General features: G+C 48.5%; 1 protein-coding gene across 1 annotated transcript in view; it reads right to left on the bottom strand.

The window, feature by feature from the left end:
• Smad3 (SMAD family member 3) overlaps positions 1-15,779 on the bottom strand; it is a 102,226-nt gene extending 86,447 nt beyond the window's left edge. Inside the window, exon 1 of the mRNA XM_020187059.2 lies at positions 15,511-15,779. Within this exon, the coding sequence (XP_020042648.1) occupies positions 15,511-15,716 (206 nt within the window). The 5' untranslated portion in view covers positions 15,717-15,779. The remainder of the gene's footprint in view (positions 1-15,510) is intronic.
• Positions 15,780-25,778: the final 9,999 nt, after the last annotated feature.

The raw sequence follows: 25,778 nt of genomic DNA, 5'->3' as shown, positions 1-25,778 counted from the left end.
AGGAAAATACAAGCATGGAGAAGAGAGAGAAAGGCAAGAAGTCAAGGAGGGTTCAGAAAGGGGTCATAGACTAATAGGAGTGAGAAAGACCTTTGAATTTCTCTCTCTGAGCCTGTCATTCTGTAGTCAGGAAGACCAGCACTCAGGAAGTTAAGATAGCTTTCCCAAAGTCATAGAGCCAGTACTCCACCAGCAAACAGTGGCCAGTAGGCCTCAGCCCCAAAGAACACTGGGGTCACAGCTCCTTCAAGTATCATTTTACTTGTTCACTCATTGACTTAACGCATGGGGGCTCTGATAGATGAGAACCAGAGTAGGTTGTGGGAGGAAGGAAAGGAAAAAGCAACACACGTTCAGCTTCAGGTGTTGCAGGGGTGTCAAGAGGGCAACAGGAGTGGAGGGTCTGCAGCCCTAAAGAACTATAAACCTGGAAGTCAGCCCACAGTGGTCGGAGATGAAACCCAGAACTGACCTGCAATTCTGACTCGGCCCAGGTAGGTAGAACGATGTCCAGCATATGCCTCACTAAAGTTAAGGCAGACAGCAAAAAATAAAGCACACGGAGACCAAACAATGACATTTAGAAAGGTCTCTGGATCAGAGCCCTTTTGTGAAGTGTTATTTCATCCTCCTAACGGTAACCACTTCCCACATGAGCCCCAGTAAGGCGACCATGCAGCCCACAAGAGAGAGAACTAGACCACACTTCCCGCTCCTCCAAAGGCAAGGGGAACATCTGAGACCACTGGTTCTTGGCAAGGTTACACAAAGGGATGGGGGCTGGCACAGCTGGCAGGGCTTCCAGCCCCAACATGCTTGCACTCCCTCTGTGAGGCAAGCCTGCCCCCTTAACTTCAGAACCGGCCTCACAATGGGACCACAAAGTTGGGTTGTGTGCCCAGGCTCACCTGGCCAATACCCCAGAAACTTGAGTGTTTTCAGGGAAAGAGGCTGTGTGGGTTCCAGGCCCATGCTCAAAAGTGCCTCTCTGTGCCAGATGGTGCTAAGAGGGCAGGAAGACAACTGTGCATACTTGCTAAAGTGTGCAGCCCCATACCCCCACCACCATCCCTGCAACCCCCACTTCTGGATCAGTAATAGCAACCCCTTTTTTTAAACAATCAAAACCAAAATGGCAACTCTTTCAACCAAGCACAAAAAACAAGCAAACTTCAAACAAACATCTTTAATTAGCTTTGAGATACTTCCTGGGTTCCCATGTTGTCCCAGATCATAGAGCAATAGAAAACAAAACATGAGACCTCAGCACAGGCTCTGTTTGCTCCCAGTTGAGAGAAGAAAGAGCACCAGCAGACCTGAAGATAGCTGTCAACTCACCATGACAAGAATGTGCAGGGTAGCACATGTCTGCAGAAGATTCCACCAAAAAACAACAAAAGCCATACTGTGAACCAGCCTGCCCTTCAATTCTAACCACTGAACAATTATAGAATTTTTACTTCTTCACGGATATGCTTTCAGAGAAAGCACCCAGCAATTTCAAAGCAAACGAACTGCACACAGGCACCAAACAAAATTAAACTGCATATAGTTCTGACACTGGGATCCCCAAGAGACCCTTGCACAGTTCCCCCAAGGGAAGGGCTTTTAGTTCTGTACCTGCCCCACTCCATGCTCCAGGACAGCTTTCATCTTCACTTTGTCAAGAGTTAAATACAATGCATGCAAGGGGTAGAGGAGGAAATTAGAATTGCCTGGAGAGACGTGGCTTGGGTCACAAAATGAGGGGCCCTCAGGTGTGTTCGATGGCCCTGAGAGGCCCCTCTGTGGTCCTTACTCACTGAGATCCAATCTAACACCTCCTCCAGAGCCACCAGCTCCACTGCCACATCTACCAGTTCAATGCCCCAAGCATAGTTGCATAGCTATCTCTCCAGTGGACTCCAAGCTGCAGGAGGCAGGGCCTGGCCTCTGACAGCTTCCCTGTCACTTCCTCAGAAAGCAGCCAGACACGGGATAGGAAGTATCTGGGGGTGTCACTCAGAGAAGAGCAGCAATCAACAGGGATCAGCCAAGATTTAGCAAGCACCAAGCACTTCACCAAATTCCCTATGGTTCGAGAAACAGGATGGGCCCTTGATTTCTAGAGGTTTGTGACAACCCAGTATTACTGCCATTAACAGTATGTGACACCTGGAAGCTCCAGGAAAGGTTTTCTTCTTAGATAGATACCCCCAGGGGAAGCAGCTCTTTTCTGCCCTAGGCTTAAAGATGGTAACAGTTACAACACGTGGCCATCTGTGGTCCTCAAAGGGACAAGCTTGAAGACAAGAAGCCACCAAGCTGACATAGCAAGGCAGAAAAATGAGGGCTCCTAAGCCCTTCTGAGCCAGGGCTACACTAAGGGAAGAGAATGAGCCCATACTTTGGGAGCTGTTCACTGGGTTTGAAGTTACCTTCAAGCCAAAGCAACTGATACAAGGATCCTCGCCCCAACACAGAATGTGGGATGGATCCCAGAGGTGAGGCCCAGGGGCTGACTACAAGGTCCAGGCAGTGGGCCCAAGGGATTGAGCTTTGAGGGGAGAGAGAGGTAGTGGTGGGGGGACCTGGAACTCAGGAGTCACAGAAGCAGGGTCCAGCTTTACCCCTAGGATGGCTTAGTCATGCCTGTGATGCCAGGGCCCAGTTCCCATGATGACTCTGGAATGAGTTGGAACACAGCAATGACAACTCTGTACCCATACTCCCCCACACATGTTATTCCACTCATGAGACCATGGAGAGCCCACCAAGGTGAACGACGGGCACCGCTGTATCGACTGGAGTTCTCCCAATAGGCATGGAGTGCAGTTTACATTGACAGCTCACTTTTCTCAGCCTGTCACTGCACCTCTTTGTCACCTTGGCCGCCTTCCTCTGAGTTCAGCAGATAGGGCCTCGCCTGCAGCCACTGTTGACTTAAAAAGGTTAGGGAATTCAAAGCCCTCTCCAGACTTCCAATAATTTATTTAGGATAAGAGAAGAAGAACAAGGTTTACATGACTGCAAAACAAACCCTGAGAGGGCTGACAGAGTGGCTCAACCAGCAAGCATGAGGTCCTGAGTTCAAACCCCAGTGCTGGGGGAAAAAAAAAATAAACTACCCTGACAACAGAAGAAGGGGCAAACTTCATGGTCTCCACGTGTCCTCTACAGAATTCCACTGGCACAGGGCTGCTTGAGGCCACGTGCTTGCCCCATGAACCTGGCACAGTCCATGCATTTACTGCAATCGGAGAGAAAGAAAGGATAGGCTCGTTATTTTTAATTCCTTCCTCGCCACCTTCCAAAATTCATCAGCAGTAGGATTTATCCACGAAACTTCCACCTCTCCTAGCCAACATGTCTGAGGCACGGGCTAGAATGTGACAGGGAGTCCCACCCCCCAGGAAAGGTCTGGGCTCCTGGTCATTAAACATTATCCAGGTTGCACCAGGCCTACTGGGATGTCCTGGGTTTCAAAGGGACAGGGCTGAATAAGGGTGTAGACACTCCACCCCCACCTCGCACAGTCTATGTACCACCTCCACCTGTCTCCCCTCCCTTCAGAGTAAGCCACCAGTACAGCCAAACGTTCCCTAACTCTGACTCCAGCCAATGACGCTCTTGTGCTGACTTCAGGACATCAGAGTATTGTTAGGGTCTCGCCCTGTTTTAAAATACGTTGTCAACTTGCACATGATCTTCGGCCAGTCCCTTCACTTAGAATCACAGTGATTGTTTCATGCAGTTCCCCAGTGGAGCAAAGTCATTGCACCTGGCTTGTCCAACTCCCCCAGTTACCAGAGATGGGTACCACGATCGCTGGTGCAAAGGCTAGCTGACTCAGGGTGACCACTTACCCCGCTTCTTGGCCGTGATTTTTTTTTTTTATTTTATTATTCATATTTGCATACAAGGCTTGGGTCATTTCTCCCCCCTGCCCCCACCCCCTCCCTTACCACCCACTCCACCCCCTCCCTCTCCCCCCACCCCCTCAATACCCGGCAGAAACTATTTTGCCCTTATTTCTAATTTTGTTGTAGAGAGAGTATAACTTGGCCGTGATTATTAATAACCTTGTCCCTTTTTATTCTTAAAATTGTCCTGGTGTGATAAATTATAGTCACCCTTGATTCTGGGAGGAGGAGGCAGATGCCTCCTTATCATAAGATCCACCCCGTATCATGAGATCTAAAGCAACTTTTTTTTTTTTAAGGAACCTGACCTTGTTTCTCTGCTTATAAAATGAGAAGACTAATACCAATTTCATGGCTTTTCTCATGAGAAGCATGGTGGTGCACTTATGATTTTCCCTAAGGTTTCCATGAAAACCTGGGTGTGGACTTAGAAGCCTAATGCTGTCATGACCAGCAAGGGTTTACAGCAATATGAGGGAGTCACACTTCTTAAAGTAGTAAGTGGGTACCATCCCCTGGCATCTTACACCTGGCAAGCTGCTCCTGCTACACAGCCTATTAAATGAATAGTGTCAATAAACTTCCTGGGAGAGGTAGTATTTTATCCATTTCACTCATAAGGGAAGGGAGGCTCAGAGAGGTTAAGTGACTTGTCCATGGTCACCAATGGTACATGTGAAAGAGTGGTATTTTGAATTCAGAGCTCTCCACCACAATGTGCTACCCTTTACCTCGCCTTCAGCAGTAGGTTTCTACCAATGTTCCCCAAAATGGGCTATGTACTAAAATCAGTCCATGAACTCAAAACTCTATCTTTCAAAGACCCTATTCAACCTAGATGAACAACAACTAGCCAACTCTAAACAGATAAGGTAAATTATAACCCATCTCTAATTGGTCAACATGGTTTCTATTTGCTCTCCATGATAAAATAAATGAGAAAACTGGTATAAACAAAAGATTTTACTCTCTCTCTCTTTTTTTTTTTTAATTCTGTGGTGCCACTGGAGTTTGAGTTCAGGGCCTCATGCTTTTTCGAGGCAGGGTCTCTCGAACTATTTGCCTGGGGCTAGCTCTGAACTGCAGTCCTGATCTGTCTCCTGAGTAGCTAGGATTACAGGCATAGCCACTGGCACCCGGCTTACAAAACTCTGACTCAGGAATATAACCTGTTTTTAATTCACTAATACTATTCTCTGAGTCTGCTGGGGAGAGCTTAGGTATGCATGCTGATGGCAGTATGGTCTAGAATTGGAAAGCCTGGCCTATAAGATCATCAACAAAGAAATGTAAGACACTGACCAGAGACAGTCCTCATAAAGGCTCTGTACCAGGCACAGGGAGACCTAGAGGAGCTGAGACCCCCATCTCCAGGCCTCTGCTGAGAACCCAGGCATCGGATGGAGCCCAGCAACATTCCACTTAATTTCCCAAGGCATCCATGATGTGAGTCACCGGCTGATTACCTGAACACTCGCCCCCAGAGCCTCCTGGCTGAACAGCGCGTCTCCTCTCCTGACGGCCAACAAAACACTATTTTCAACCTGCTCCAGACATAGCCTAAAGCTGTCCACATGGTGGTGTAAGGGATTATGACTCTGACCTGGATAACTCAGGCAGAAAACCTGCTGTTACTGGCCACGGGGCCAGGGAAGGAAACGAAATACGAAGGGAATGGTAGTGTTAGACGCCACTCCCCACTCTAAAATCTCCTGGAGGCTTACAGAGCAAGGTCCAGACACCAAGCTTGGCCGACTCAAGTGCTTGGCAACTCCCAACTCCTCTCCAGCCTTTCCTTCTTCCATGCTCTGGCACTCTGAACTGCTGGGCCTTTCCCAGACACCGGGCCTTTCCACACTCTAGCCTGCGCTCTGGACAGCCTCCCACCTCACTCCTATGCCTCTATCCATCCTTCAAGGCCCCACTCCAGCATCACCTCCTCTGTGAAGCCTTCTGACATGGCTGTGATTCCTCTGAGCTCCTGAACGACACTCTGTTCAAACCTTCTCTTGATTGTTTCTTCCAGGGGCCCACAGTGACCATGTTGGTTCCTACGTCTCTTTTTTACCTCTGGGAAGTTCAGAAACAAGACTTCAGCTCTGTGTCCCTTGAGGCCCAGCACAAAGTGAGTGCTCCATAAACATTTCCAACAAGCAAATCCACACTTGGTTGTGTGGCCTCTGCCCCATTCTGGGGATGGACAACTGTAGTAGGTAGCAGCTCCTTCCTGAGCTTGGTATTGCATTTACTCTGCCCTGGGTTCAAGGGGAAGGAAATCCATTCCTATGGACATCTCCACTATCAAGGTTATCACCTGGCCAGACCTCAGTGGAGGTCAAACTGAGTGGATAGTACTAAAGGAGGCCTGCCACTACCACCAACAGGTCACAGAGTGACACACACAGACCTGCATACCACAGAGAGAGCACTAGGAACAAACCATGGGCTGGAATGTATTCTAGCATCTTTCCTTGACAAATACCTTAATACAACCTATAAGTGCAGGTGCAGAATTCTCAGGTTCCTTGGTTTCACAGTGGAATGTAGAGGCCCAGGAAGATCCAGCTCTGGGCCTCAGCCTCCCTCATCTACATTCCCCACTTTGGGGGCCCCATGCATACCATGCAGACTTCCCAGGCCATGAGTTCCAAGTTCCAGCTGATTCCTCCCTACTCCCTGCACCATCCGTGGCAGACACAGTCTGATGGACCCAGGAAAGAGGCCTGCGTAGGACTGGGAGGAGACACAGGCAGCAAAGTGAAGGGTTGGAAGCCCGAGTATGGTCTGGAAGATAATGCGGCTCAAGATGGGCCTGTCCCTTAGCCTCGCATATCCCTTGCCTCATGAAGCGCCACCCAGACAGCAGGAGGACCAAGCATGGTTGTCTAAGCACAAGCCCCTGTTGCACAGCTCCAAGTGCCATCAAAAGTCCCACCACTGTGTCAAGGTCATTTTAGAGCCATGAGCTTCTGACACTGACATTCTCATGTAACAGCCAAGCCAAATGGTGAGAAGGTACCTCAGGAAGAACCAGAATTGCTTCTCAGCCCAGCCTGAATAAAACACCAGCAACAACGAACATCATCCACTTCCACACACTTACGGGCAACTACCAGTGACGTGCGTGAGTCATGCGTTTCTGCTTCAGGATCTTACCCATCCCCCACCCAGGAACACTGATTCATCAAAGTTTGTTTTCAGTACTATTATTTTTACTCAGCCAAACGCTTTTAGAAACAGCGATAGAGAAGGAGAAGGGGGAGGGCACAGCCACTAACGTCTATGAACTGGTTCTCTTTCAACAGCAGGCCAAGGCCTAAATCTACACGTGGCACGGCTGTGTGCTCTTGGAGTGAAAGTCGCTCGTTTCCCTACACAACCTGAAGCTCTCCAAGTGGAGAGCTCTGAGGGCAAGGGGCCTCAGGGGTCCCGCTCTGGTGAAAGAGAAAATAAATGTTTACTGAGCATTTGCTATGTGCTGTGAGCTACAAACACAGGCCACTACCTTGCTCTACCTGAGCTCACTGAGGTGAACTGTATGGGGAGGACCCGTCCTTATTCTACAAATGGAAAGCCCAAGGCTCAAGACACTCAAGCAAACACACGGAGGCTGCCGCCTAGCTGGTAACTGCAGACTCACAGCCGGCTGCTGATCTCATTGCCCTCTCCCCCCTGCGCCCCTGTTTAGGGACAGAAAAATGGCTACACACAGAACTCAAAGGAATTCACCCTGCCTTCACCAAGCAAGAAGGGAGATGAGACTCCAGCAAGGCTCAGAGCGTTTACAACAGCGGAGATTTGAAGCAAAAGGAAAAACCCAGTTTCCCTCTTCAACACTGCCCTCGGCCACTTGCGACTGCTCAAAAAGCCCTTTCTGGATCCATTACTCCACACTTGGGCTTGGCCCAGAGGTGATTTTTTAAGGAAAAAATGCCTTTTGGCATTTTTGAGCTGTGACAGCATAAAAACAGACCTTTAAAAAACATACACCCAAAAAGCCTTACTATTCTCAAAAGCCCAGTTCTCAAAAAAATAAAAATAAAACAAAAACAGTGGCCCCTCCACGCTATAAGTTCGCTTGGCAGTTGGCAACAGGAGGCTTAGCAAAAATGACCAGATTGATAACTGTAGGCTTCCAGGGCAAACCCACACACGGTGTTTCCTAAACAATACTCTAGCCTCAAATACCCAGCAAAGCATTCAGGACAACATGACAGATGTAAGTGAGCAGAGCCACGTGACAGAGAAAGAAGTACTGAGCAGGAAACTTGCTTTTCATTTCCTAGCTGGGACTTAAACTTGTAACTTCCACCACCATGATGCTTAACAAAAGGCTCGTGCTTACGCAATCAAGTGTAGTCTGTCTTTATATAGATGCTTGAAAATAAATAAAGGAAGCTTCCTGGGTAAACCCCGACATATGAGCAAACATTTTCCACAGGTATCCTCTGTAATGGCCCACCTCTTACATTAACTGTTTTTAGGCATCTGTGGTCATTAGTTTAAGTAAACTTCCTGCTCTGAGAATAACCAAAAATAGCAACAAAGGAAGAAAAATTGCTCACTGCACCTCAAGACACAGCCCCTCTGTCTTTCGGTTATTTTTATGCTCCTTTGTACTTAAATTTTACTGATTTAGATTCACACGGTAAGAAAGAAGTAGGGAGGGCAAAGAGAGAAAACCAAAATTAAAGATTGAATTACAGTTTCATTACTTGCATTTATACAAATTAATTGGCACCAGGCTGATAGGCTCTCAGAACATTAATAATTAAGAAAGATCCATGATTCATTGATCAACTGGTTGTGTGCAAATAGGAGTTTCTGAAATGCTTGCATAGAAACCAAATTAGAGTTAGAAAGGCCCTCTGGTTATCTAGTCTATTTTCCAGTAAGAACACCTGAGGCCCAGGGATGTTGAGTGACTTGCCCCAGCACACACAGCTAATCAGAAACAGAGCTAGGTCTGAAACTTCCCAGGTCTGCTGCCTCCAAATAATCCCCAAGCCCTGAGTATTGGTCATTTTCCTCTGATAGCATTTATGGGGAGAAAGGGCCTGCTAAATAAATGTTAGCCAGTCCAGAATCAGCCAACTTCTTAATTAATAGGCTTCTACTGTGTTTTCATTTTAAGCTGAGTCTCTGTGAAAACACTGTGCGGCAGTGCACCATGGCAGCAGGCTGATGTTTATAGCAGAGCCTCAGATAGTCAACAGTGGAGAGTGGGACTGTGCTACAGGTTTGTTATTTCTCCAGCTGTTAATTAAGTCAAAGCAAAGAATAATCATACATACATACATACATACACACACACACACACACACACACACACACACACAGACTACCTGTCTTGGAAATCAGTACACTGCAGAGCTTGGGGGATTTGGTTTCTCAGCACCAAGAAAACAGTACTTACAAATCCACTGAGCACATACAGCATTCTTACAACTTGGAAGAACCCATGTTTAACAGCCAGTGGACTAGAAGCCACAGAGGGCAGGGACAGCCTCTGCCGTACTCATTTTGTCCCTGTTTCCCAGCACAGGGGTTAGCACCTGCAGGTCACTGAAGGAAGACATAAAAAAAGAACTGGACAAGTTCTCTTGGAATCCTCTTTGTTCTAAAACTTGGAATAGAGTGAAACTAGAAACCACACTCTGTGGAGCGGGCTTAACATGGCAACTTCCAACTATTTCCAGGAACCATTGTCTTGAAGATTGGGAGAAGGCCCATGGGCCAGGAATCTGTCAGGGGCCACAGAAGATCAAGGAGGAGCCAGCCTGGGCCATTCCAGCCCCAGCTATTCAAGTCTGCCAAGGGCCACTAAACCTCCCTTGTGCACGCTCTGCAGTCCACCTCCACCAAGCCATTTGGGTCTTTCTCTTTCCAGCCAGCCAACACTACCAGAGGCAAAGCAGAGGGATTGATTTCTTGTTTTTGCTTTTAACCAGACAATACAGCAAAGGAGACAAGGACAAAGGTTCATTAGAACCATTCATGGGCTTTGTGGCTTAAGAAAGTGCTTTCCCACCTTGGGGAACTTGCTGGCATTTATGGAGGCTGGGAGAGAGGTGGATGAGAAAGGTGAGAGGTGGATGAGGAAGGTGAGAGGTGGATGAGGAAGGTGAGAGGTGGATGAGGAAGGTGAGAGGTGGATGAGGAAGGTGAGAGAATGAGGCAATAGAGGAAGAAAGTCCTGTGTGGTCCTATTTATTTCACAAAGGAGCTCACACAGAATAACAGCTGTATAGTACATGAAATGGCACTAAAATCCCCCAATAAATTAACAAGTGGAAATTAATGGTCCTAGTGTCCATTAAATTGTGTTAATTTTATTTCCATTATAGTAATACAGCAATCAAAAGTTTACATTACTAAACCAATATTTATTTTTCAAAAACTCACATTACTGGGATTCCTGATGTGATAAGCTTAAACCAAATTCTCTCAGTATCAACTTCTTCCATTTCTCATCAAAACTAAATGATTACAGTATTCACTGGCTTTTTTTCTGTTCTTAAAATGGTCATTTGAAATTTTATGTCCTTCAAAGACTTTTTAAAATACATTACTAAAAGTTATTATATTCATTCAGAAGCTCGGTATTTATTTTCAGCAAGTGTTAAACCAGAGCAATGAAAGGCAAGGTAAAACCAGAGCTAAGTGTCCATAACTACTGCAAGTTGCCTGCTTGTTACTGAGGCTCTATTCTATTCTGACTAATATATCTAACATTGCTTTTTAGTCACTGTTCCCACCAAGGAACAGGTTTGCAGCACTAAGTTACATTTTATCTCAAAGAGAAAACTTTCTAGTGGAGTAAGACACAGCACCGAGCTCACTAGCCCTTTGGCACAAGTCCCAAGGTAAAATACTCACAGCAGCACTTGGTTTAGTAAAATGCAGAAGATTAACGGTACCACTGTTACAGGCAGCTCTTCCCAGGTACCAAAAAGCTCCCATGAGCATCCTATATTCCAGAAATGCCCATGGACCATAACTCCCATCCTGTTGCCTACCACACATCCGCCCACCTCCTCCCTGCCCACCTCACATTAACTGTGTGTCCTTGCACAGAGGGGCGCTCTGTGCCTTCCGTGGCTGCAGCCTGTGTCCTATATCTTGGGGCAAGGTTATTCCTACCCTAGGCAGAGAGGTCCTTGAGCACAGGCGCCCTGACTGGGTCATTATAGAAGGCATTTGCTAAGTGACTGAATAAATTCCATCAAGAATGAGTGATAAGGACAGAAGTTAAAACACATTTCAGCTCTCTGGTTTAGAAAACACTTCCACAGGCCTTAGCTCATCTGAATTTATAGGTGTAGACAGGAAGGGTCTGAAGCATGAACCGATTTCCTAATTCCATCAAGGTAGTAAAGTAGCAGACACAGGACCTGAATTCTGTGCTTCCTCCAGAGAAAACAGGTAGCTGTTGTCATTTAATTTTCTACCATAGTGACTTCTAGGACATTTAAGAGAGGCATCTAGTCTCCTTCCCTGAACACATCCATCCATACTAAAGCTCGCATTTCTTCTAATTGCTGGGAACATGACAGAAACAGCAGGTGGGCACTCAAAAGATGCCCTCTCAATGTTTCCCTTGCTGAAGTGAGCTCTCCACAAGCAGCGACCTTCCCTCCCCTGGGGCCTGTAACACTGACTCAGATATGGAGAGGGGTCCAATAAATACCAACCAATCAACAAAATGCAGTCCTGTAACATTTGATAGGGAGCTGTGAGCATGGAGTGTTCTGCAACACACATGGGCCCAAACATTCAACTCCTGGGTACATACAGCAACAGCTGAGGTTCCCTGTGTCCAGGAAATGCCAAGTGGCTGCTAGATCCTGCCACCACTGAGTCAGCTCCCTCTCCCGGAGCCCTGTGTTGAGCACCTCTAACCAAGGTTAACAAGAGCAAGGAGGGGTGAACTGTCTCCCTGGCAGCTGGAAGTGTGCTTGCTGCTAATGGTTCATACAGAGGGAGGTGGATGATGCTGAAGCCTGCAGGGTACTGAAGAGGACACCTGCCAGCCTTGGTGACTGGTCTGTTTCCAGACACCTGAGAAAAGTGTTAAAGATGAAGAACCTTTTCCTCTGTCCCCTGGGTGACAGGCGCCTGGCAAAGTCCTGGAAGGTTAACAGGAGGAGGCTATATTAAAAGATGAGGGGCACAGAGAGGAAGGAGTTGCTGTGTGTCAGACCTAGGACTTGCTTCATTCCTCCTATTTTCCTCTGGATTCCCTGTTCTGACACAAGAAAGCCAAATTCCCTTCCAAAGAAACAATGCCAGAAGACTGATCCAGCTTCCAACAACTGGGCTGAGACCTGGATCCCAGACATGAAGCACAGTTTTTAAAGTGTGCTCAACAACTTATTACTGACCTCTCAGCAGCAAATGCTTCACTCTTTTGTTGCTATTGTTCTTGTCTTTATGGCGCTAGGGATTGAACCCAGGGCCTCCACTGAGCTACATCCCCAGCCCTTTTTTTTATTTTGTTTCTGAGGCAAGGTCTCTCAGCTGTCTTTGCCCAGGCTGGACTTGAACTCACATTCCTCCTGCTTCTGCCTCCCAAGTAGCTGGGATTACAGGTGTGAACCAACACTCCTCTCTCCAACTCTCCTCTTAGGAATTTTGGAGGAAGACACCTGCTCAGGTACTCAAGCAGGTGAGGAGTGAGCAGTTGCTGGAATAAAACCTGCTTTAAGCTCTGAGCATCCAGCCAGATCTGAGTCCTCTGACAACCTCTCTGTCGTGTATATAAGTTAAGCCCTTACCACTTGGGTGATATATGTCAGCCAGTCTTAGCATCAGTAAGCCCACATCACTCCAGCTCTCCTGATCACTGAAACAAGCTCTTCTCTGGGGAAACAGAGAAGCCAGTCTGCAATGTGAAGTCCCAGCATAAAACAACAGTTGCTTTATGTTGCCACCGCAGCTCAGGGTCATGATTACATATCCTTAGATTGGGGCTCCTCAAAGCTCCGAGGTCCAGACCTCTAAGAAGATTCTGAAGCACCACCCCACATACAGTGGGATGACTAAATCACACATTTTCCTTTGTCTACTTTCCAAAGCTCTCATTCTCAAAGGCAGCAAGAGCAGACAATGTAACAAGCAACATGGCAACCTACGGGGCTTAACAGACACATAGACATCCCCACCATGAGATCAACTAGTCACCTCCCCAAGACATGGCCTTTAGTTGTCTGCCCATGACCAAAACAGCAGCAGCTGTTGCCAAGGGAGACAAGGTGACCCTGAGGCGTGGGCACAAAATCCAGGGATAGAAATCCATTTTGTCTGGATCCACCCAAGCAACTAAATTTCTCTAGCTGCAAAAAGATGAAAGAAAAAAATCTGCTTAGGACCGAGTAGAACACTTGCCTGACAATGTACAAGATCCTGGGCCCACTGCCAACATGGCAAAATAAGTAAATAAATAAAGTGAAATATAAAATTGACTTTGATATTAGATCCTCGGTAGGCAAGCAGAAGATGCCCTGATCCTAAAAAGTCATGAGAAGGCCAGGGGGCAGGTTGGCTGGAACTCTCAGAAGCATTCCCTATGTTCACCTCCCTCAGACTGTGGAAGGCTATGGAAAAGGAAAAGGCTGGCCAAAGCTATGTGACCCCCCCTCCCCACGCAATAGGCAAACTCCTAGCAAGGCTGCTCCTCCAAGCTGTCACCAGCCCTGAGACTGAACAAGAACCACCTTTCCAGCAGAGATCCACTGCCCACCCCTGGCTAACGGCACTTAGCACTCAGCAAAGGATGCTCAGAACCTGCAGAGGCCACATCAGCAGGAGTGTGGTGGGTCCGAAACCCATGGCAACCATGCACAGCCTTTTCACCTCAAGTTTAAAAACAAGACCGGCTCAGGCCTAACTGCCTTATCTATTTTGCTGAAGTTGGTTTCCTTCTTTCTGTCTTTCTTCAAGGACTTCATGAAGCCATATGAAAGTGCTTTGAAAATAGTGAAACACTTTTCACAGCTGCTGTTGTATAATTGATACCACTTTTTTTGTTTCAATGCATAAAGCATTTGTCCTCAATGCACCTGGGCAGATTAGACGAACAGTTTCACAGACCCCTCCACAGACAGAAGTATGACATGTACCCACCTACCTCCCCCACCCCAAGAGAAAAAAGAATTAAGAACCAGAGCTTCTCAGACCCAAACCCAGGCTCCTTCGGCCATCACATCCCACCACTTCCCCTGAAGTCAACTCTGGCTGTGGATCACACACCCTGAGTATGCTCCAGAGACACACCACCACCTTCCCTCCCTTTATTGATGGGATCCACCCAGTTTTATTTTAACTAATTTTTAAATCAGCACTCCACCGCATGTGGCATTTATTTCCAGGCAAGGCCAGCCCTGGGTTCCCATGGCAGATGTTGCTTGGTGCCTGCCTGACAGAGCTGGCAGCCTTGAACAGCTACCCCCCGCAGGTGGCCCAGGATGGAGGAGGCCACCCTTAGCCCAGGATCAGGGATGACAACCCTGCCAACTCAGACCCTGGGAGCCCTCTACTCATTCCTCTGCTGCCTGGGACCCCAAGAACTCACACACACACACACACACACACACACGCACGCACGCACACCCTCTTCCTTAATTTGGAATCAGACTTTAAAGGAAGATGAGTAGAGATAAGAGACCAAAGTACCCCCATCCCAATTCGCAGCCAGGCACCACCAAGCTCAGGAAGGCCCTGGGAGTGGAGAGAAAGCACTGACCCTTCCATCAGCCATCTGTGAGCTCCCGCTGGACTTTGCTAACCCGATGGGAAGGATAAAGGAGGTCAGGACAGATGGCAACACGCTTTGGGAAAAAGGGCTCTACAGGAATGCAGGGGACGGCGGGAGGCCCCCTTTGGGGTGTGTTTTGTTATCTGTCTGGAGCTCTGTTCTATGGAACGCAATGTCGTAGACTAAAATGAGGGCAAAAGCAGTCAGGGGTGGGTGGACAGAGGGGGAGAAGACCTTACTTTCCCCCACATGTCCCTCCCACTTGAAAGTCAGAGCCGTGCTCTGCAACTAAGTGCGTGCGTGCGTGCGCAGGGGGCGGGAGACTGGCACAACTGCGTCTAAAAATACTCGATAAAAATGCTAATCCCGAAGGCAAAGAAAGAACGAAGAAGGAATCTGTCAATCACCAGGCTCCAGCTGTACAGACCGCATTCCTGTAGAGGAAGAGAGAAGTGGGGGGACAGGACTGGAGAAAAGAAAGGGAGACACACCGCCACCTCCACGAGCGCGGGCCGCGGGCGGGAGGTGGCGGAGGAGGAGGAGGGGCTCGGCCCGCGGAGCCTAACAAAGCGGCCCTCAACTTCGAGCCCGCAGCTCCGGGGGTGGGGGCCAACCTCAGTAGCACTCCCCCTTCTCGGGGTGGAAAGCGAATGTGAGGTGTGGAAGCTAGAGCACCGCGTGGAAGCCCAGACTGGGAAAGCTGGCAAATCCACAGATTTTGTTTGGGGTCCCTCCACCCCCTTCTCGCCCGCGTCTTCAATGCCCCCTTCCACACACACGCACACCCGCGCGCACATGCCCTCCTTGGCCAACCCCACAAGGCCGGCGCCCCCCACATCCTCCGGACCCCACCTGGGGATGGTGATGCACTTGGTGTTGACGTTCTGAGTGGTGATGGCCTTCTCCAGCTCGTCCAGCTGCCCCGTCTTCTTGAGCTTCTTCACCAGGCTCTTGACCGCCTTCTCGCACCACTTCTCCTCCTGCCCGTTTTGCTCGCCCTTCTTCCAACCCAGCAGGCGCTTCACGATCGGGGGGGTGAAGGGCAGGATGGACGACATGGCTGGGGCGTGCGCGCGGGCGGCCAGGGGCGCCCCCGGCGGGGCAGGGCGCGGCGGGACGCCGGGGGCGCAGAGGGGAGCTCGGCCCAACTTCGCCTCAACTCTCGGCGAACTTGCGGGTGCGCCGGGCCGGGCCGCGACGCTGCAGCCTGCGGGGCTCGGCGCGCGGCCCTGCGCGAGCGGCTCCCACGCGGGAGGAGAGCAGCGGGGGCAGGCCGGACGGCGGCGGGCGGGCGACAGCGGCGCGGGGTCAGGCAGGCCCCGAGCGCGGGGCGGAGGAGGCGGCCGCGAGACTCGAAGTGGCAGCAGAAAGTTTGGGTTTCCGCACGGGGTGGCTGTTTGGGTGCCGCCTCCGGGAAGGAAAGTCCAACCCCCAGCCAAACTTTGCTCGCCTAGCTCGCTTTGATGCGCAGATCCCTCCGCCTCCGCGGCCTCGCCTCCCGCGGCCCTCCTCCTCCGGTTTGCTGGCTCGCTCGCTGGCTCGCTGGGCCGGCCCGGGGCGTGCGCCGCGCTCCCGCTCTGCTCCCGCCCGCTGCCAGTCTATGTTTCATGCAAATCCGCGTGCAGCCTCTTTCCACCGCTGTCACCGCCCCCTCGCCGCCGGGGCTCCCCGCTCCTCCCCCGGCCCAGCCGCCTCCTTCCCCGGGCGCCCTGCCGCCCCCTGCTCCGGGGAGGGTGCCCGGTCCCCACACCCCTGTGCGGGGCACGCCCACGTGGGCAACCCGGCTTGGCTGCCGCCGGGGTTGAAGCGCCCGGGACCCTGCACTGCCCGGACCCGAGGCCGGGCGGACGCGGGGAGGAAGTCCTGGGAAAGGGGCGGCGAGAGAGGCCCCGGCGGGGACAGAGCTCGGGCGCGCGTCCGCCCTCCGAGCCCAGACTCACGGAGCTCCGCTGGAGTCGCGGGCGGGAGAGGGTGAGACTTGCAGCAAACTGGCGCCGTCGGCCGACGGGTCGCTGCCCGGTACCCCCCTCAGAGGACCTGGGCCCAAGAGGGGCGCGGGAAGGTTCGAGGCCCAGGATGTCGGGGCGCGAGATCCCTGTCAAGGCCTTCGCGGTCGGGGGCTGTTTTTACTTTCGTATCTGTGAAATCACAGCAGCTGACCGCCCTGAAACTCTGTGGAGAGTTGGGGATCCCAGTGACAACCTAAACAGCAGCTGGAGGCAGGGGTCCCTTGGGCCTTGTGAACAGCCCCTGGCTGAAATGGGCCTCAAAGACGTCTGTTGAATTCATGAAGGAATGAATGGGGCGCGTTAGAATTTATCTTTGAGGAACATTTACATTACAGGCTGTTGCAGAATCTCGTGATACATTAAGATACTAAACGATCCCAATAAATAAAGCAAGAGCTTTAGTGAACTCGCAAAAAAGTGGAGCGAAAGGGGAAGTTTGCACACACACCCCCACCCCTCCCAAGCCGGCAGCAGAATTGTGGGGCTTCTGCCCACAGGCCCCTCATGGCTTTGGGGAGTTACTGCAGACCCCAGCGCCTTTCTCAGGCTGCCGCCTCCCCTATCTGACTCGCCCGGTAGCTAAGGCTTTGTTTGTTTTTAACAGCAGGAAACCCCCCGTGGTGAAAAAGAAGTAATCTGCAAACCGAGAGCTGGTAGGGAGTTACAAAGCCCAGTGAGGTGTGGCCCAATCCACAAAGTCAGCCCCGAAGTTTCAGGGGCCCTGGCCTGATCCTGGAGCAAGGCCTCTCAGTGTCTGTGGCTTTCGGCTTCTCCTTCTAACTCCGGGCTACTGGGCCCTGAGAGAATTCCTGAGCCCCAGCGGAGCTTAGCAAGTTGGACCCAGCTCTGGCTGGTCTTCCTGGTAGATGCTGTGCTGTTGTAGGCTCAGCTTCTCTCTTATTCCCTGCCCTTATCAAGAGAGACAGGAGAGTGATGGACCACTATGTTCATTTCAGGTCACCCAGTCCTGGTATCTTCACCTGGAGGAAGGTGTCCTTATGCCTTGCGCATAAGGCACCCAAGTCACGGACATTACAGGGTTTCTCAGGAATGGGAGAGGCTGAGCCCGAACTTGAACTGGGCTTTGTGAGGCAGGACCTTGCCACTGCACCCAGCTGCCTTGTGGAAGGCAGGATGACATCACTGAGAACTCTTTGTAAAACAAAAGTTCTTTACACAGGTGCACCATCGTGACACTGCATGAATGTTTGCTCACCTGTAAAGTGGAGCTTCAGATTGCTTTCCTCACAGCCTCCTTGGGTGATTGGGGAGCTCTAATGTGCAGAGCTTGGCAGAGGAGTGGACCAAACCTGGGGCTAGCACTGGTACCCTGAACAGGGAGCTCAATTCAGTCAGACACATATCTACCAAGCGGCCCTCCTCCTCATTTCTGGGAACTTCAAAATGAAAGATGGAGGTCCCTATCCACAAGGAACTCACAGCCAAGAAATGCACCAAGGATTGGGGGCAATGGGGTGTGCCCTAGTGAACAGGGAAGGACAGAAAGGTGCCCCTGCCACCATCATCTTCTAAGCAAGTCCAGCCCTGGAGAGGCAGCCGGATAAAGTACAAGGAGTTCCAGCTCTGTCTCTAACTGACCTGGCTTTGAATCCTGGCTCTTTTTCTCTTCTACCTTGCTGGGCAGCTGGTATCTCCACTGAAGGATGGAGCAAACGGTTCTTACTGTGCAGAGTGGTAAATCAAAAAACAGCATTCTAAGCATTGTAATCCTTCTCCTCCAGTGCACAGCACTTATCTTACACCGACAGAGCCATATCTCACACTGGAAGGAATGGTCCAAAAGAGAATTGAGGGTTCAGTGGGGTGGCAGGGCCTGGTCTGAACCTCACCCTCTACATCATGGCATTTGATGAAAAGGGTCCTCATTCACCCCTCATTTTCCTGAGACAGCCAGTCAGTTAGTGTAACTGAACCACGTCTTCCTGTACTTTCCTCCCATGCCAGCACCAGTGTGACAGGGACCACGGAGCATGCAGAAAAACTGCTGCGCCCACGTGCAAATCTGAAGGTGCTGTGTCCAGGCTAGTTCTTCCTCCATGAGAAGGGTGGGGTGGGCATAAGCCCAGTCTCACAAAGCCCTGAGGAGGATGAGGAGTTGACTCCTTCACAGCCTAGAGGACCCTGTGTGCCCTGGCCACTTTAGGTGGTGAGTGGGAGGCAGCTCCACATGGATACAGCTCTGGCACCTGGTCTCTTGGGGCCCAGCCAGGCCTGCTGTGCAGAGGTTGTCCTTGTCCTTGGAAGGGAAACATTAGCCCAGTTAATTTTTCATCACAGTAAGTGCAAAGTTCAGGAGAGGTGGGATGGGGGTGGAGAAAGAGCTCTGTCTTCCTGGGAATAAGCAGCCCTATCAAGGAGGGACCTTGGGGACAACATGCCAAGGAGGATTTAGAGTGGCTCCCAGGAGGAACACCTGACTGCATTTAGGGTTATTTTCCACTGTGGTGGCTCTAGAAAGGGCATTGGAATTGTTCTGTCTTCATTCTACACGGACATTGAGGAGGCACCTGTTGAAGGGAGGTGACCAAGTCAGGGCTGGAGCTCAGGAGGGGCTCTGTCGCCAGCTCCTTGTAGCCCCTCACCAGCTGGGCTCTCCTGGTACCAGGCAGACCTGGATTAAACTTTTAGCTCCACCACTTCCAGCTGTGTGACTGTGGGCCAGTTTCTTCAACAATAAAATAAGAATGAGAATCAGCCTACTTAGTTAGCATTGCTGCGTGAAATCCAATTATATTAACGTGTGTAGTGAGCGTGGCATGGGTGCATAGTAAGTTCTCAAATACAGGGATAGGGTTGGTGCACTCCATGGAGCACTGTGCACAAGTTTTACAGCAATGAGCTCCATGGACACAAGACGGACTAGACACATGCTCTTAAAACGGTTCCAAGTGGAAATAGCCAGGCTGAGTAGCAGAATGCTACTTTTGTAGACCCTTACCACATACAAAACAGTTATATGTCTTTTTGAAAGAAGTCATACAAACAGATACACATTGAACTATTTCACACCCGTTAAGATGGCTAGTTTGTTGTTGTTGTTTTTAATGGAAAGTAACAACTGCTGGAGAGGATGTGAAGAAACTGGACCACTTGTGGGTTGCTGGTAGAATGTAAAACTATGCTGCCCTGTGGTTCCTTAACAAATTAAAAAGTAACCATAGGACCCAGCAGTTCCACTTCTGTGTGTATATGTGAAAGAAATGAAAACAGGGACCCAAACAGATATTTGCATACTCAAGTTCCTGCAGCATTATTCACAATAGCCAAAGGTGGAAGCCTCTCAAGTGCCCATCAGCAATGCGTGGATAAAATAAATGTAGTATATACATACGGTGGAGTATTGTTTAACCTTAAAAAGAAGTCAATTTTGATTCATGCTACAACATAAATAACCCCTAAGAACATCAAGCTAACTGAAATAAGCCAGTCACAAAAGGATGAATATTGTATAATTCCGCTTACAAAGATACCTAGATCAGTCAGCTTCTTAGAGACATAAAACAGATGGTGGTTCCCAGGGGCTAGGGGAGGGAGTACGGGTATTATTGTTTAATGGGTATGGAGTTTCAGGTGGGGAAGAAAAGAACGTTCTGGAGATGGATGGTGGGGAGGGTTGTTCCACAATGTGAGTATACTCAATGCTGCAAAGTCGCACACTTGTTACAATGGTAAATGTTACTGTACATTTTTACCAAAGTAAGATATATAGAAATAAAAGATGCACACTGAACCCCGTAGACCAGCTTGAGGGTAGATGTACAGGAATGGGAGATGAAGCCTGAAGGGGAGAGTAAAGACATGAACTCAGAGCTCGGTGCCCTGTGTATGGAGGAGTATGGTTAACTGAGCCCTTTGCTCTAGAGCTGCAGCTTTGAAAGCAGATATACTAATTTTCCTCTGCTTGCTCAAAAGACAGTACCTAAAGTTCAGTGAATGAGATATCTCACATCTGGAGAACTCAGGTGAAATTATCTAACATGCTTGTCTCACAGCACCCCTAGGAATGTGCGGGCTTAGGTGTTGCCTCACCTGGAATCTTAGGGAGCAGCGGTCAGCAGAACCTGTAGGCTTGGGATTTCAAAGATGGCATCCTGTTTAAAGTACTCCTCACAGTCTCTATAAGATGGTGGTTATTATTGCTACTTCGTGAAGAAGGAACCAAAGACAGGGAATTGAGCTGCTGTTGGCCAAAAGTGGACTGGTCATGAACTAATCGCCTCGCAGGCCAGGCTTCTCTCTTCCCTGTTGTTTCTCACAGAATGTGCTTAAAAGATTCCGGCTCTGGCAGAAGCTGGCATAACCACTGTCCAAGGAAGGGATTGAGAGAGACCCAGAGCCAGGCTGGGGTAGGAGGATGGCACGAACCTATGGGCAAAGAGTTAGAGCTCAGGGAAGGGTGCATGGAGCTATTTTAAGTTTTCTTGCAGGCTCCTTCCTGGCAATCCTTAGAAATTGCAGGTCTGGGAGTCATGGGCCAGGAAAGAATCCTGGTAGAATAGAGCAGTGGTGGTGGTGGCGGTGGTGGTGTGTGTGGGGGGGTGTATGTGTGTGGTGTGGTGGTGGCGGTGGTGGCATAGTGGTGGGGGGGGTGTATGGTGTGTGTGTGTTTGTGTGTGTGTGTGTTAGAGGTCGCTGTCTGCCCTTGCTGAGGTCCTTCTGGTTTAGTTCTCATTCCTTCAGCCCCCAGCCTTACCTGTTTAAGTGAAATGGGTACATGTCATGTGTGTTTTCTCCCCATATTCATGTGTTTTTGTCTTTACATACACCAGGTATATATGTGTATATGTTTATAGAAGTCACTGTGTCTCCCTTTTCTGTTTTCTGGGACAGTAAGAGTCACAAACATTGCTTTAGTTCAGGTCCAGTATCTCCCTTGGTCTACAGTTCAGTTTGCAGTGTGAACCTAAAAAATAGTAGCTGGAAAATTATTGGTTCATTATCATTGTGTTTTTGTCTTTTTTTACGGGTGGGGAGCAGTACTGGGTTTAAACTCAGGGCCTCATGCTTGCTAGGCATGTGCTCTACCACTTGAGTCACTCCACCAGTCCCTTTTTGTGCTGGATATTTTCGAGATACTGTCTACTTGCCTGGGTGGCTTTGAACCGTGATCTTCCTTATCTCTGCCTTCTGAGTAGCTAGGATTACAGGTGTGAGCCACCAGTGCTGGCCCGCATTTGTTTTTTTAAACATATGCATATGGACAACCACCAAGGAGGATACATGAAATGAAATACAGGTCTTTAAAAGCAGTGAGATTTTTTGTCTTTAAATTACTTCTAATATATTGACATGTTATTTTTATATTAAAATCAACAGAGGTGTAGGTCCAAAGAAACTGAGTGTGGGGACTTGAACAGGTATTTGTACACATACAAATTATTCAAACAGCCAAAAGGGGGAAGCAACCCAAGTGTCCATCAACAGAGGATGGATGAGAAAAATGTGGTTCCTATGTACATACAAGAGCCTTAAAAGGAAGGAAATTCTAACACATGCTCTAACTTGGATGTACCTTGAGTTCTTTATAAGTTAAATAAACCGGCCACAAAAGGACAAATATTATATGACTCTGCTTATATACGTATAGTAGTGAAATGCATAGAGACAACAGAATGGTGGTTTCCAGGGACTGGGCGAAGGGGAATGGGAATTAGTGTTGAATGGGTACAGAGCTTCAGTTTTACAGAATTGAGAAAGTTCTAGAAATGGATGGTGGTGGTTGGGGCAGTACAATGTGAATAAATTTAATGCCACTGAACTTCAAACATTTTTCAAGCATTTAAAACTTTTAAACATTTAACAATGGTTAACGTGGTAAATTTTGTTTTATGTGTATGACCACAATTGTTTTAAAAAAAACTCAAACACTGAATAGAATGCATTATAAAAAAGTTATAGTTCAATAAAAACAGATTTTAATAAAAGAAAGAAAAGAAAAATAATGTGTAGCGTGGAAGCAGAGCTGGGTCTCTCTGTGAGGAATGTGGGTTTTACAGAGAAAGAGACAATGGCCATTTGCACTCTGTACTCAGGCGTGAGCATGCCCCTGGTCCTCCAGCCGGCTGGCTGTGCTGTAGTGTGTAACAGGAGAAAGAGTGGCAGCCTGTCCTCTGAAAATCACAGGCACCTCTCTGACACTCTGTACCTTACAGAACCCCCAGCACCTGCAGCCCTTGGGAACTCAGATGTGGAGAGAATGGCACAAAGGTTAGGAAACAAAGAAATGCTGACCCTCTCCTAAGAAATTAAACCTGCCCAAAAAGAACAGTTGCTTAGAGGCAAATGTGTGTTGTGGCTCTTGTGAAAATAAAATGTTTTCATTGTAGAGAAATTTTAATGGCCTTTTGATAATGAAGGCTATCTTTAATAGAAAAGAAACAAAGTTTTGTCACATGCTGTGACATGATGGGTGTTGGAAACTATGAACCAGTCATAGAAGGCCACATACAGTAGGATCCATGTTTGTGAAAGGCCCAGATAGGCCAGTCTTTAGAGACAGGAAGTAGATGAGCCAGTGCCAAGGGCTGGGTTAAGGAGGGACTTCTCATGGGTACTAGTTTCTTTCTGGGGTGATGAAAATGTTCTCAAATAGCTGCAGTGATTGCACAACTCTGTGAATATACTAAACAACTGGACCATGCATTTTTAAATGGGTCAATTGTGTGACATGTAAATTGTGTCTTCCTAAAGATTTTTAAAAAATACTAACAAAGCCTGGCACATTGGAGATCTTATGAGTGCTAGGCCCTGGTTATGCTCGTTAGGTTAACTTGTTTAGTTTTTACAGCTGCCTGTGGCCTGTGCTATTATTGTCCCCTTTCCACAAGAAGATACTGAGGCATGGCAAGGTGACGTCAGTAAGTGGCTCTGCTCTGGCAATCAAGGCAGCCTGCTCTTAACCACAGTAAACACAAACCACCTCCGCTAGCCAGAAATAATGACACTGAAGTCACCTGCTTTTCATTGAGCACACTGTGGACATCTTTCTATGTCAACAGCTGTACACTTACGGCATTGTTCTGATGACTGTGACATGCATCTGCGCCGTTTATTAAGCTGGCTTCCTGTTGTTGGACATTTTGGTGGCTTCTGATTTTATTTGGTATCATAAAAGTACTGTTCTAAGACATTGTTGCTTATACACATTTGTTTACAGCCCTGATTCTTTTCTTCAGATATGTCCCTAGAAGGAGAGTTGCTGCTTTGGTGCCACTGCCAAAAAGCAATAGCTGAAAAGCTATTGGCCCAGTTTATCCTTGCCACACCAGCTTAAGGAAGAGAGATGCACCCGGGCAAACTCTTTCCTCACTGTGTCACTTAGTCTTCAATGGCCCATTCAAGGGGACCAGAGGCTTCAGCTTTGCCTGTGAGTTTTCTTTTCTTTTCTCTTCTTCCTTCCTTCCTTCCCTCCCTCCCTCCCTTCCTTCCTTCCTTTCTTCCTCCCTCCCTTCTCTCTCTCTCCTCTGAAACCAAGACCTGAGAGGAATGTTCTCTTCTGAGACTTCTCATGGGGCAGAGAGCTGCCTGCCTTGGGTAATCACCACATGTGATTGTTGGCGACCTCTTCTGTAGCCCTCCCATAGGTGTGGGTGCCCCAGACTTAAGTATTTTCAGCTTCTCTTTTTCCTCCTCTTCCTGCGTGAGCTTATTCACCCTTGAATAACACTTTGACCCTAAATGTGAGCATCCAGGCCAAACTGCTCTCCAGAGCTCTGATCTCAGACATCTGACTATTTGTAGGACCTCTCCATCAGGGGCCCCCAGTCTCTCAAACTCAATGTTAGGAACCCTGTGAGGCTCCTCCCTTCTCACCCCAAAGCTCAGCCATCCTCAACCCTGTACCATCTCCTGTGCCAGTACCCAGCCTCCACCTAATTCAGGCCCCATCACTGCTCACCACCAATTATTGTAACAATTTTCTAATTGTCATCATTCTCAGTTCACTGCCAGAGTGAGCATTCCAAAGCACAAATCTAATTTGCATCTCTTCTGCTTTTTAAAAAATTGCTTTCAGTGATTTGCCATTGTCTCCCTCACTTCTGTCCTATAGAAATATAAAGAGTGATGTGTCATTTTAAATTTTTTGAGGCCATATTTAAAAAAGGAGAAGAGAACAGGTGACATTAATTTTATAATATAAGTTTTAACTCAACCTATCCAGCAGATTATCATTTCAACATGTAATCAATATAAAAATTATGATTTTTTGTACTCAATCTTGGCAGTCCATTGTGTATATTACATGTACCTCCCCATTAGAGCTGGTCACATCTCAAGGGCTCAGTAGCCACATGTGCTAGTGGCTACCCAGCTGGACACACAGATTAGAGAATGGAGTCCAGAGTCGTTTGTATGGAATAAAAGGCACTAAGTGCTGTGACCTGGCCTTTTTGTCTTGCTATGCCCTATCACCACATCATCTCTCCAGGCAAATCGCAAGCATTCCTGGGTCTTTCGTCTCCTGTGCTTTGCTCATGTCCTCCCTTGCTTTCTCAGCCCTTCTCTTCTCTTTTTTTTTTTTCTGATGCTGGGAATCGAACTCAGGCTTTGTATAAGATGAACATCTCCTTCTCATACAAGTCCAGGTTTGAGCATCACCTTCTGCACAAAGCCTTTTCTTCTCTCACTCTCAGAAGAGTACTGAGCCCCACTCTCCCGGGTTCTGACCTCCTTGCCAGGGACTGCCTGGAAATCACTGGTGCACTTACCTGCTGACTTGCTGACCCATTACCGTAGATTTTATGCTCCCTAGGGTCCAGGACCATGTCCTTCTTTTCAATCCCCAATACCAGTGCCTGAACCCATCAAAAGCACTTAATAAATGTTTGGAAGATGAGTTAATTAATAATTAGGAAACAAGTCCAGAAAGTTGAAGCAAAATCTCATAATTAAAATTTAGCATCCAGACTTCCATAGTAGGGTGTCAGTGCCCTACTCCTTTCGAGCCTGGGTTGGGGGATGTCAGAAAGCCTAATCTACAGTGTACACAGTACCCAAGCGCACTGCTGAAACCCAGGGAACTTGGGAACAATCCTGCTGTTTCTTCAGTTGCACTATTTTACTGCCTTCTAATAATTGTGAGAAAACATC

Source organism: Castor canadensis, chromosome 2 (assembly GCF_047511655.1).
Source record: "Castor canadensis chromosome 2, mCasCan1.hap1v2, whole genome shotgun sequence".
In the NCBI taxonomy this organism is placed as follows: Eukaryota; Metazoa; Chordata; class Mammalia; order Rodentia; family Castoridae; genus Castor; species Castor canadensis.
This window is presented reverse-complemented; position numbering and strand designations above follow the sequence as displayed.